Raw genomic sequence first — 13,750 nt, 5'->3', positions numbered from 1 at the left:
GACTAGCCATTATTTCAGTGGCTGTTTCCATGCTCCAATGCTTCTTATGCAGTTCCACAGAAATCGAAGCCAATATATAGCACTTAGCCATTTTGTTAGCTTCGCACCATTTCTCATAAGGCTCCCTCTGATTTCTATAATCGTATAACGATGGTTCAGGAGGACAAGGCTGGGTCAACACATATTTGCAGCCCTTAGCAATGAGAATATTAAATAGATTGCATTTCCAATCTAAATACTTTTCGCCAGTGAGTTCATTTTTAACAAGGATAGTTAATAATGGGTTGATGGAAGACATTTTTTTCAAAAAAAAAAAAAATAGACATGCATAAATACTTTGAAACAATATTCACAACAAATGACAAAAATACAAAAAAACCATAAATGCATTTTAATTTATTGTAACGATAATCTAGTACCGCTTTGACAAGCTATCCATTGGGGAAGTCATGTCTACACTTACTAGACCCAATTATCCATTAGATTATTTACTTTCATGTAGAGACATGATAAATAATTATCGTTATCCTTTTGGGCCTAAATTTATTAACAGAGCTTCGTTGGGAAGGTTAATAACAAATTTTAGTTGAGTGTATAACCATTGTTTCAATTTACGTATTTTTCATATCAATATTCACCGTTGGGGCGAACAATCGATTGAAAAATATTTCAATTTTATCTTTGAAGAAGTTCATCAAATAAAATATCTAATATATATACCCTCCGTAGGGAGCATCACCGTATCATGAAGTCGAGGTATATATATAATTTTATTATTGAACTAACAATGGAGCCCGTAGGAAAATTATCTTTAATTTTCCCTCTCCCACTCAATATTTTAAAATTGGTTTTTCCTTTTTAAAACATACATATTGTTAATTGCATGCTTTCTATAATATTATCTAGATGATATCAACTATTATTAAGCATGTGCAAATTTCAAACAATATAATGAGATTCATTATTAATGAATGACATGTATCATTATGCATAGAGTGACACTACCTATTCTATATGACATGTTATCATGGCATGTTATTATCCAAAACATAACATATAGAAAAATAATTAAATAATCTTAATTCATGGCTTTCCTAATAATGAAAAAATACATTAACCTTAAGCTTAATCTTCATTGGGCTTCTTGTCAATGTCCATCTTTTCATAAGCTTGTCTTTGTTAATGGACTAGGGGAAATTGGGCTTTTAAATTTATAATTGGTCCAATTTTAATTTTGAAAAGGAAATAAATAAATTTATTAAAATAAAACTTTTGGACCAAAAATAAATTTAGTGTATTCAATTTTATCTATGCATTTTAATCCATTAAGCCCTATTGAAATTGGTCCTAAAACTAGGATTCATTAAGCCCAAAACTGTTTTTGGACTTAAATGCAAAAAATTTAAACATTTCTGCTCGAAGAAAAAATTATGAAACCATAGGGACCTCCATGATAAAAACTATTAAACCCTAAAATCATATTTTTCTTTCTTTCTTCTTCCCCAGCCGCCATCTCCACAAACGACCATTGTTTAGACCTTTCTCAACGGATAGCCGCCATCAACGCCGAGTTTGCCGTTGCCGATACGCCGGAAATAAACCAACCCTGCGCACGCCGCTGCTGCACGCGCCGCTAGCCAGGCTGGCCGCGCGCACCGTTTGCTGCGCGCACTGCTGGCAGCGTGTGCTGCCTGCTGCGTGCACTGCCAGCATGCGCTTCCAGCGTGTACCGCACGTTGGCTGGTCGGTGGTCGCTGTCGAAATTTTTGGCCTCCGTCGCTTTGATATGCCGCCCGTGATTGATTTACAAATTTCCTAGGACAATTTTGGCTTACAAAAATTCTATAACAGTAAAATAAATCAAGAGAGAAACATGATGATAAAAAACCACCCCTCTTGTTACATATCCAAAGAAAAAATACAACGAAAAATCTAACCATGAATTAAGACAACCCATAAACATGCTTTATTCATATATTAAACAAATAATATACATCTGAATAAATTGTGCCACTCTAATACATAAATATCAAGATTAATTTCATACGAAATTCTTATATATTACTATGAGATGGCTCTGATACCAATTGTTGGAAAAAATTAGGTTTTTAAATATTTTATAAAACCTTTTTAAGATCGCTCTCATATAATATATAAGAATTTGTAATCTAGAAATCGTACCTTGTAAATCTGATTTGGATTTTTCCGTTGAAGTGATTTAGGCTCCCAGATCACGATCCGTCACCACCACGCCTGTTAGATCACGATCTGTCACCACCACGCTTGTTCGATCATGAACTGTCACCAATGATCTTCCAGGTTATGACTCAAGTTTGATCTGCACTTGACGTGTGGGCGCCTTTATCACTACCAAAGCAACTAGCACGAGAAAAAATTTCTCTCAACAATAGAGAGAAAAATCTTTTTCTCTGATCTGTATAAAGTGGCTGCTCTGACTTTTCTTTAGGGAAAATAAGCCTTTTATATCTACTTTAGTGAAAACCCTAGGCTCCAAATAATTAAAAACAAAACTCACGTTACTTGCTTTTTCTATAGAGATGTGTTGTACAAATTCTATATTGTTAATCCATAACTTCAATACTCATAATTGCTCCCACCAAGATACCGAGTAATCTTGCCACAATTATGTGTCGTGCCCATTGGTAACTCAAATGGAATAACAATTACAATCATGAAATCATAACTAACTCAAGATTAAGATTACAGTAAAATCAATGCCTATGAGATTTAATAAGTCTGACAGTCATTTCAAGGTTAATTAAATCTCATATGTGATCCTGTTCAATGTAGTCGTACTACATCAATAAATTCATACATGATTAAGACAAATCATTCAATGAATTCATTACAGTCTATACCTAAATAAAGTGCCCAACTTTATTTACCAACTGCGAACTAAATTTATTTAATCATAAGATAACTTGTATTTATGTCTTCTGTGAATCCACATGGTGATCACATAAATACATATAATATGATTAAATGGACTTTAATATAAATATTAATGCAATTAAGATATTTGAATAAAATACCTCATTAATTTTATTCATAAAAAAAATATTTATTACAATTAAATAAACACATATGCTTTTAAAGAGCATATTTTCCCAACAATTAGATTCTCTAAAAAGGTTCATATTAGACCATCTCTCTTTTCTACCTAATCTCCAAAGTATATGGCGGGTTTATTACATCCTACCTCCCATTTCAGGTCTAAGGGGAGTCCATTTTATCGAACTCTGATGTAACTTTGACACTTATTCAATTTTGACAAAATTTTCCTTTGGTTTGAAAAAAAAAACATAAATGAAATCATTATTTATGGCAAACAATACAAAGAAATAAAAAAAATTAATTTTCTTTTCTAATAGATATTAGTACTGGAAATCTTATATTTCAATTTCGAATATCATAACTAACGATAATTGTTAAAAAAAAAATTAAGTATCCGTGCTTTTTTATTTTTCAATTGTCTCAAATCAGTTCACATTGTATCCCACGTGAGCGAACCAAAACTCTTGGTAGAAAGGAGCATAAATGACATATCATTAGTAATTTCACGGGATGGCTGGAATTTACTGTGTAAGCAGGCTTTTACAGGCAAAGTGACGGGTGTCATGACTTCGAGCTTCATACAAGCTGTGCAAAATGAACCAGGCTCGACTTATGGCCGTTGCTTAATGCCATGCACTATATTATTCCATCTTTAGTTCTTTATGATGAAACGGTTAAATTACAGGTATTTATATTCTTAATTAATTATTTCTTGTTTAACGGTTAATCTCTATTTCTTTACATCTTCTTGTTGGTATATTATTATAAATTAGCAAATGATATAAGAATGTCCATTTTATGTGAAAAAATACATCGGCTAGGTTCCTAAAAAATATTGGAAGGATCGTAATAATTTTGCTTAAAACCTAGACTCTTAGGCAATGTATATAGTGTTTGTGACTAAACTTTTCTAGTGCACTACTTAAGCCTACTAATAAGCCTCTTATATACTTATAACAATTATATAATAATAATAATAAATAAATAAATTGAAACAACAAAGATATAACATATTGTTCAACAATATGTAATAAGACAAAACCACTATTTTCGAGGCCTATAAGGATACAATGTCCTTAAAACAAATTTGGCACCGACACAACGGTGCTTGAATTATATTGGTGTTTGTCTCCCATGATACATCAGATTCGAATAGCGCTGGTAGCATAACCTTACTATTCCAGCGAACATCAAATAAATGTTTGAACTCTATCATACTAAAGCTTAAAGCTAGAGAATATTTGCAAAGAAGAATAAAAAATCACTTGAATTTTCGTGTGTTTTGCAAGTGAACTTGGAAGCCAATAGGTTTCAAGAAAGGGTATTAGTTAGTTAAAATCCAATGTGAGATTTTTTTCTTCATATTTTCAAATCAGTGGCGCTATTTGAGGTCAGATTTCTCATTCACCCAAGCACTAATTTGAGTATTCTATGATTCGTTTCAAATAACCCACGGAGGAGAATCTGAATCATATATGCAAGTAAATATTTTCAATATAAAAACCAACATGCCCAAGGAAAGATCTTACTTCTCTGACTGTTTTGGGTGGAAGAAGATTAGAAATGAGACCCACCTTGGCTTTGGCACCCTCAATACCTTTGCTCGAAATGATGTGACCGAGAACAATACCTTGTTTTACCATAAAATGACACTTCTCCCTATTTAAGACTAAGTTCTTCTCGATACATCTCTGCAGAACTAGTGTTAGATGATGTAAATATTGATCAAACGAGTCACCAAAGACAGAAAAGTCATCCATAAAGACTTCAAGAAATCGTTCAACCATATCATAAAAAATGCTCAACATGTATCGCTGAAATGTAGAAGGTGCATTACATAATCCAAATGGCATTCTCCTATATGCAAAAGTGCCAAAAGGCTAAGTGAAAGTGGTTTTCTCTTGATCTTTTGGTGCTATAAGAATTTGATTATATCCTGAGTAGCCATCTAGAAAGCAATAAAATTCATGGCCTGCTAATCTATCAAGCATTTGATCGATAAATGGTAAAGGAAAATGATCTTTACGTGTGACAGAATTCAATTTGCTATAATCAATGCATACACGCCATCCTGTAGTCACTCTAGTGGGTATAAATTCATTATCAGTATTGGTAACTACTGTGACTCCTGACTTTTTAGGGACAACTTGCATAGGACTGACTCATGAACTATCAGAAATTTGGTAAATGATACATGTATCTAATAGCTTAAGGACTTCAGTTCTAACAACTTCTTTCATGTTAGGATTTAACCGACGTTGCATTTCCCTAGTAGGTTTAGTATTTTCATCAAGATGAATGTAATGCATGCAATCTACTGGGTTTATACCTTTTATGTCTGCTATGGTCCATCCTAATGCTCCTTTGTGCTCTTTTAAAACATCCAACAATTTATCTTTTTGTTCGTCATTTAGGGATGATGAGATGATTACCGACAGAGTACTTTCTTCTCCCAAAAAATCCATATTCTAGAGTGTTGGGTAATGGTTTGAGCTCAAGTTTCGGTAGTGATTCTGATGATGGGATGAGTTTCTTCTCAGATGGTGCTAGTTGTTCAACTCTTGACTTCCATTTATTAGTGTCCATGGGTGGTGCTGAGTCAAGTAGGGCGTTGACCTAATTGACAGATCTGTCAATATCAAAATCCAAACCAAAGTGAGTTAAACATGTTTGTATTATCAACTATTGTTTCTATTAAATCCACATCAACAATTCCATCATCTGCATTGTGAGGTTGTTTGACAATATTGAAAATGTTTAGCTCCATAGTCATGTTGCCGAAGGACAATTGCATATTTCCAGTCTTGCATTGAATGTGAGCATCGACAGTTGCCGAGAAATGTCAGCCTAGAATAATGGGGATGTGCTTCCTTGAATCCTGGATTAGTTGAGTGTCAATTACAATGAAATCAACATGAAAATAAAACTTGTCTACCTGGATAAGCACATCCTCTACAATACCACGAGGTATTTTCGTGGACCGATCTGCAAGCTGTAACACCACTGGAGTTAGGTGTAATTCTCCCAGTCCAAGTTTCGCAAATACTGAATAAGGCAATTGATTTACACAAGTTCCTAAATCCAACAAAGCATTCTCAATTGTGTAGTTCCCTATATTACATGAGATAATGGGGGAGCCTGGGTCTTTGTCTTTTAGAGGAATTTTGTGTTGAAGTATAGAACTAACGTTTTCTGTTAAAAAGGTCTTCTTTTGAACGTGAATGTTTCTCTTTTTAGTACAAAGGTCTTTAAAAAACTTGGCATAAGATGGCACTTATTTTATAGCATCAAATAAAGGGATGTTAACACTTACCTGTTTGAAGATTTCAAGAATCTCACCTGTGGATTTTCCCTTCTTTCCTTTAGCTATCCTCTAAGGAAAAGGAGCTTTAGGAACATATTCTCATGGGTCGGTTTCTTCTTTCTCCTCCGGTGGTGAGTCTTCAACATTTACAGGTACAATTTGATTTGTTTTCGTCATTAGCATCTTTACTTTGTTGTCAACTTCTTTCCATTTTCGCAAGGTCATGACAGCTTTGACCTCTCCGTGCTGCTGTGGTGAATTGGTACTTACTTCATGCACTCCTTTATGATTAGGCACTGGTTGACTTGAAAACTTGCCTTTCTCAACAGTTTGAACTGAAGAAGCAAGTTGTCCCACCATCTTCTCAAGGTTTGAAACTGATTGGGCTTGTGAGTTAAAGTCTGCTCTCATCTCATTTCGTAGTTCATCAATGGTGCGGTTATGTTGCTCAATTGTGGAGTGAGTAAGATTCTTGAGATTCTGGAATGAATCCTTCCATGGTCTGGGTTGAGAGTAATTCTAATTCTGATTGTATAGTCTAAATGGGGGCTGATAGGCTTGAGGAGCTTGTGGAACTTGAGGAATTGGTTGCATTGGTGGAGCTGGAGCTGCTAGTCCATTCTATTGGAATCATTGAGACCATGAAAAATTAAGGTGGTCTCTCCATCCATGGTTATATGTATTGGAGTATGGGTTGTAATTTGATAGTTTTCTCATTACACTTATGGCATTGGCTTGATTTGAGTATGAGTCATGGTCATGTGGCTATGTTGATTTACCAGTCGATAACGATGCTATTTGTCAAGAGAGACCTTCAATTATCGCTTTGACTTCTTTAATTTCTGAACTTGACTCACTAATGTGAACCTCATTTACTCCCTTAATTCTTCTAGTATTCTTGAGTGATCGACTCCGTTGTTGGGAATTATCCGCTTGTCACTGGAAGAATTCCCAAATCTCTGATGCACTTTTTGACATTAGCTCTCCTCCATTTGTTGCCATTAGCCATTCTTGCACATGCGGCAATAATCCCTCCAAAAAGTATTGGCATTGGTGTCATTTCTCATACCCCTGATGTGGACACTTCAAGAGTAGCCCATTGAATCGCTCCCATGTTTCAAAAAACTGCTCGTCGTCTCTTTGAGTAAACTCTGAGATTTTCCTGCAAATAGCATTGGTTTTATGCACTGGAAAATATTTATTCAAAAATTTCATTACCATTTGTTCCCATGATGTAATGCTATTAGCAGCCAATGTATTGAGCCATGAACGCGCTCTATCCTTTAAAGAAAATGAGAATAGTTTGAGTTTAACATCATCATCTAAAATTTTCTCATATTTAAAAGTTTGACAAACAGCATGAAAATCATTTAGATGATTATATGGGTCTTCATTTTCTAGGCCATAGAATGTTGTATCATGGGATAGGCCCTTTTGCGGCTCTCTCCTAACTTGTATCATTAAATGGGTGATCAATCGAAATAATGAATAAAAATAAATACTATCAAAATAAACTGCTACAGCAAACATGCAGCAACACATATATTCAGTCAATAAACCATCAAAATTGTTTATCACTCAACCACAATTAAATTTAGTTCATGGTTTGCAAAAGAAAAATAAAGAACAAAGTTTCAGCCATGAAACACATCCCCATGAATAAATAGAAAACACGAAAACAAGAGAATGATAAGAAGGATTGGGCTCCCAATTGATCTCTGCAATTTTTCCTCTTGTGTGGCCTTCAATCTCTCTTGAATCTTGTTTTTCTTTTGTTTCTTTGTGTTTTTCTCCTTGGGTGACGGCTCCCCCTATTCCTTATGATGTGTACTTCTTTTATAACTGAAAATTAGGGTAAACGGAAGCTTAGGGCGCACATAAGTCAGATTAGGAAACTGCAGATCACAATTCTGCAAGTATCCCGCGCGGAATTGTTCCAGGATTGCTACAGCAACGACTACAACAATGGTTGCTACAGCAACGGCTACAACAACTGCACTATTCCAGATTCGTTTAAATTCTTTTGTAGTCATGTTCTTTCCTTATTTTTGCAAGCCTATTGCATCAGCATTCCTTCCATGAATTGTAAGCTTCTGGAAACCTACAATTATGCATACAATTTAAGCACGAATTACTTTAAATTAAGCAAAACTTATTAACACTAAACTAAAATGAATATTTATGCAAAATGTAACAAAAATGCAATAGAAACACATTATTTACTCTCTAAGCATTATTGATTTAAGTCTAAAAGTGCCATGATAACTCTCATTTCATAGAGTTATCACACCCTCAAACTTAAACCATTACTTGTCCTCAAGTCATGACAACAACATTCACACTTCAATCACACAATCATGCAACAAATAACTTAGCTCTGTCATCAAATTTGCAAGGATTCTTCTACCCTCAGATCACACTCTTAATCATACAAAATAGCCATAGCAGTTCAGTTTTAGACTTAGGCCTCATTCTGTCCAAAGTGTGTGTGTGCCACTTTGGTCAAATTCTAGAGGTGTTACAACATTACAGAGACATTGCATATAATTCAAAGGTAGAACACAAATATATTCACATATGGGGGAGCAGAAATCACAAATATACTCAAATTGTGCTACAACAATAATATTTTTTTTTTCAGTTAAACCCTTCAATGCAACATTGAGCTTTCATGTGAATGCCTATCACTTGTAATGACGACACCCAATTACTCATTCAAAGTACATGTCAGAGTTGCTACAGTAACGCATTCAGGATGTTATATCTATGTCTTACCTTTGGATGCCTTTGACTCAAGGTTGAACATGGGGGTCATGAACAGACCAGGTTACTCAGTATCCTAGGCAGCATACCTCTTTATTTTTTATTCCTTCATCATAATTTTTTTTATATAATTGTTGTAGCACTGCTCATAGCTCTTGTTGCCTTTGGACTCAAGTTTGCATATGGGGTGCATACTCAACCTTGGTTACTCAACAACTTAAACCATTGGAGCAGAATTTATTTAATAACAGGCACAATCCAACAAAAATTTTCCCCCAAACTTGAGATATTTTCTACTCTTTTTTTTTTGTTTTCCTGGCTCTGCTACATCATTCTCATAAAACTCAACCAAAGTCTAAGTGTCGGGACAGAATTTCAACCTCCATTTATAACTATCTCTACTTGGCATTCTCATAAATACTGAATAACACTCAATTTATCTTCATTAGGTTTTCAAATCTATACACAAATATTAGATAACAGAGCTTCACACAACACACAACACAAACATAAACACATGCACTCAGAAACACAACCCCCCCCCCCTCAAATTTGAGTGGTGCTGTGTCCTCACAATCACACAAAACAAAACCACATAAACCAGACATGCATACTCTAAATAAAAGGACATGTAGAATGAATTAGAAAATTAACACTAAATGAAAGAAAAGTTTTGCAGAAAGAAGTAAAATAAACTAGTAGGTATGGGGATACTCCCCTGTTGCTGGAAGCACTGCTGCAGCATAGGCTGTAAAGGGTCACTTCTTCTTTGATCCACTTCTCAAACGCTCCTTATCATAAAATCTTATCAATCCATTTGCTGCTGTAAAAGCAAGAATGCCTCTGTTGTTTGAGAATCTTCTGCTATGTTATGCTGTAAGTGATGCTGCAGTAATTCCCTCCTACTCTTTTTGCCCACATTTTTTTTTTACTTGCTACAATGTAACATAAAGACATAAAAAATTAGATGCACAATTAAAATAACAAAAAGACAAATTAAATAATTTAAATGCTAAATTCCATGCCATAAAAACTTGAAACAACTTCCCTTATTCGGTTGCCTCCCAATTAGCGCTTGATTTTAGGTCTTTCAGCCTGACCTTTCTTATTTCCTCAACCTAGATCCTTCAAGAACCGATCATTCTTTAGGTTGTTCATATCATCTCCCATATAGTGCTTCACTCTCAGCCTATTAACCTTGAATTCTTGTTGGTATGGAGTGAGTTCCCTTTGCTGGATTTGCTCGTCAATTCTGAAGGGTTGCTTCTCCCCTGACCATGCTATGTTAGCTGCTTCATGATCTTCATCATCAAGTTCTTTAAATGTTACAGCACTGATTTCTTCCTTACTGCAGCAACTATGTAATCTCTCTACTACAACAAAGTCCACAACACTGATAAAATTACAATCTTCAATCTCATCGGGACTCTTCATGACATCCAGCACATTGAATGTAACTTGCTGGTCATTCACCCTCATGGTTAATTCTCCTTTTTTAACATCAATTAAAGTCTTTCCTGTGTCTAAGAAAGGTCTCCCTAGAATGATTGACACTTCTTTGTCTGCCTCAAAGTCTAGCACAATGAAATCCACCAGAAATATAAATTTATCCACCTTCACCAACACATCTTCAATCTTTCCTTCTGGATATGCATGAGATCTGTCAGCAAGTTGTAAAGTCATTGTTGTTGGTCTACATTCACCAACTCCCAATTGCTTAAACACTGATGAAGGCATGAGATTGATGCTAGCCCCTAAATCACAAAGTGCTTTGCCACTGTATTTAGTGCCTATGGAGCATGGGATTGTGAAGCTTCCTGGATCCTTCATCTTCTGTGGTATCTTACTCTGAAGCATTCTGCTGCTCTCTTGTGTTAAAGCAGATGTTTCAAACTCTCCAAGTCTTATTTTCTTTATCAAAATATCCTTCAAAATTTTCGCATAGTTTGGCATTTGCTCTAGAACTTCCACAAAATGGATATTGATATGTAGTTGTTTCAACACTCCCAAGATTCTGCTGAACTGTTTGTCTTGTTGTTGCTTCTGAAATCTTTGAGGGAAGGGTGGTGGGTGTCTAAACTGCTGTGCTGCAACAGGTTGTACAGACTGCTTCTCTTTTGCTTTACTCGGTTCTGTTGATGTTAATGTTGTAGCTGCCTCACCACTAGGTGTTGGATCATAATTTTCTGCAGATGCTGTAGTAGAGATGTGTCGATTTGCATTTTGAAAAGTGAAAAATTGTGACTCCTTCTCTACTTAAGTGTCCTCTTTGCCTTTGTTGGACTCAATTCTTCTTTTTTGTACACCAACTGAACTATCAATATCCTTTCCATATCTCAAGTTAATCACTTTGCAGTGCTCTTTCCCTTCTCTTCTTGGGTTCTTTATGTTGCTAGGTAAACTGCCTTGAGGTTTGTTGCTTAATGCTGTAGCAAGCTGTCCAATTTGGTTTTCCAAGTTTCTCAAAGATAAAGCATGACTTTGGACAACCGCTTCATTCTTCACAATATAATCCTTAATCAAAGCTTCAAGGGAGCTAAGTTGATCATTATTAATGTTTCTTTGCTCTTGATTTTGCTGATAAAATCCAGGTGGTTGAGCAAGTCTGTTATGTCCACTAGGTGCTGTAGCAGTCTGGTTCTGATAACTCCATGAAAAGTTCGGGTGCTGTCTCCATCCAGGGTTGTTTGAGTATGGATTGTCCTGGTTCTGTTTATTGAAGCTGCCCATGTAATTGACTGAAGTTAGATTCCCAGGACAATTATCAAATAAGTGTCCCTCTCCACAATAAACACAAGAGACCTCGGCAACTAGGTTGACACTTGCTGGAACAGTGGTCATAACTTTCACCATGTTTGTTAATGAAGTTACTTGGGCTGACAATGCTGTCAAGGCATCTATGTTATGAACTCATATTGTTCCTCTTGTTGCAGCTTGTCTGGTTGATGGCCACTGATAATTGTTGTTAGCAATCCTCTCCAAAATTTCATAAGCCTCATTATAAGACTTATATAACAAAGCCTCATTTGCTGAAGCATCCACCATCAATCTAGTGCTTGGGTTGAGACCATTATAAAAAGTTTCCAACTATATGCAGCAAAGAATACCATGATGAGGACATCTTCTGAGTAACTCCTTAAATCTCTCCCATGCATCACACAAGCTCTCATCTTCAAGTTGATGGAAAGATGTGATCTCGTTCCTTAACTTTGCATTCTTGGTTGGCGGGGAGTATTTCATCAAAAATTTGTTAGTCAAATCATTCCATGTAGTGATAAAATCTGGTGGTAGAGAATTCAACCATGCTCTTGCTCGGTCTCTCAAAGAAAATGGGAAAAGTCTGAGTCTCAATGCTTCTTGCGATGCTCCAGCAATCTTGAAAGCATCACTCACTTCCAGAAATAACTTAAGGTGTAAATGAGGATCTTCGGATGGCAAACCATTAAATTGCCTCACTGTTTGAAACATCTGAAACATCATGGGTTTGAGTTCAAAATTGTCAGCTTGAACGTCGGGTCTAACTATTCCCGGATGTATGGCTTGAGGAGTCAACACTGCGTAGTCTTGAATGGCTCTATCTCTATCGTTCGCCATGTGAATAATATTGTTGTTCCCTGGTTGCCTTTGAACACATTGTCCATTCAGACCTTCATGTACATTGATTGGTTGTATCCCTTCTCTACGGTTCGAGTTTCTCAAATCTTGCAAATCATTCATTGCTACAGCAGCTTGTAATTCCCGATGCTCTCTTTTCAATCTCCTTGCGGTTCTTTCAATTTCTGGATCAAATTGGAATTCAATAGATTTATATTTGCACATGCAAGGGTTGCTAGATCACCTATGTCAACAAAATAAACAAATCAAAATAAAATTAAAACTTAGCACCGTTAAAACTAATTTCACAAATCACAATGAACAATCAATCCCCAGCAACGGCGCCAAAAACTTGTTGGTGTATAAATACTAATGCTATTGGTGTCAATGTGCAAGTGTACACAACAAGTAATAAAGTGATGAGTATTCAAGATCGTCTCCACAGGGATTGATGTTATCAGATTTGCTACATCAATCTTAACAGTGTAGATTTTGTGCTAAAATAAAATAAAAACAATTAATGAAACTAATATACTAATTAAAATCAAAACGTAATAAGTAAAATGCAACAAAGTAAATTATCACATCATTCTCAAGGATAAAATCAATGGGAATATAAAGTAGTTGAGTGAATAAACTCTCCTAATAGTCTTGATTATTTTCTAATGGTTGGCTCGGTTGCTGCAGTATCTGCTACAGCACTGGGCAGAATCTTTATGCATCCTTAGCCGTCGTATGTTGGATATCTTATATCTATATGTAACCTAACAGTGATAAATTGTTATGCCAACATAAGATATAGCATTACATGCTTAGGTTCTATTTACCCTACAAGGTGAATCCCTATGTCTAGTTCATCACTAATTTTAGATTAAGCATGGCCCCTTTGAGATAAGTTAAACTCAATCTAGGAAACCCAATCTAAAACCAAGTATTGCTCTGATATGTTCCACTAAGATAGGTGCTTTTGCGTTTCTCTCCTAACTTGTATCATTAAATGGGTGATCAACCGAA

At 35.5% G+C, this 13,750-nt stretch overlaps 2 protein-coding genes and 1 non-coding gene across 4 annotated transcripts in view; 2 read left to right on the top strand and 1 right to left on the bottom strand.

The window, feature by feature from the left end:
* Positions 1-3,754, top strand: part of LOC102608172 (metacaspase-1-like) — a 68,173-nt gene extending 64,419 nt beyond the window's left edge. For both annotated transcript variants that reach the window (XR_008050835.1, XM_052431749.1), the window contains exon 3: positions 3,612-3,754. Coding sequence is in view for 1 of the 2 variants with exons in the window: in XM_052431749.1 (XP_052287709.1) it covers positions 3,612-3,731 (120 nt within the window). In the remaining variant the exon portion in view is untranslated. The remainder of the gene's footprint in view (positions 1-3,611) is intronic.
* Positions 3,755-10,255: 6,501 nt separating this feature from the next.
* On the bottom strand, positions 10,256-11,995 carry LOC107174497 (uncharacterized). The gene is made up of 2 exons (XM_052432671.1): positions 11,449-11,995; positions 10,256-11,337 (listed from the first exon to the last, which is right to left on the bottom strand). Exons 1-2 carry the CDS (start codon positions 11,993-11,995, stop codon positions 10,256-10,258), a joined length of 1,629 nt encoding a protein of 542 aa, XP_052288631.1.
* Positions 11,996-12,245: 250 nt separating this feature from the next.
* On the top strand, positions 12,246-12,352 carry LOC112496144 (small nucleolar RNA R71). The gene has a single exon (XR_003062627.2). It is a non-coding gene; the product is annotated as a small nucleolar RNA R71 (small nucleolar RNA).
* The last annotated feature ends 1,398 nt before the right edge of the window (positions 12,353-13,750 follow it).

Source organism: Citrus sinensis, chromosome 8 (assembly GCF_022201045.2).
Source record: "Citrus sinensis cultivar Valencia sweet orange chromosome 8, DVS_A1.0, whole genome shotgun sequence".
NCBI lineage: Eukaryota > Viridiplantae > Streptophyta > Magnoliopsida > Sapindales > Rutaceae > Citrus > Citrus sinensis.
The sequence above is the reverse complement of the archived record's forward strand: the minus strand, read 5'-3'. Positions and strand labels throughout refer to the sequence as shown.

What these genes read in the sequence shown, in the direction of transcription:
- LOC107174497 (XM_052432671.1), bottom strand. Translation starts at nt 11,995, where the DNA reads ATGGTGAAAGTTATGACCACTGTTCCAGCAAGTGTCAACCTAGTTGCC. An exon ending in GGATATTGATAGTTCAGTTG is followed by an intron (nt 11,338 to 11,448) that starts GTGTACAAAAAA and finishes TCTCTACTACAG; the next exon opens with CATCTGCAGAAAATTATGAT.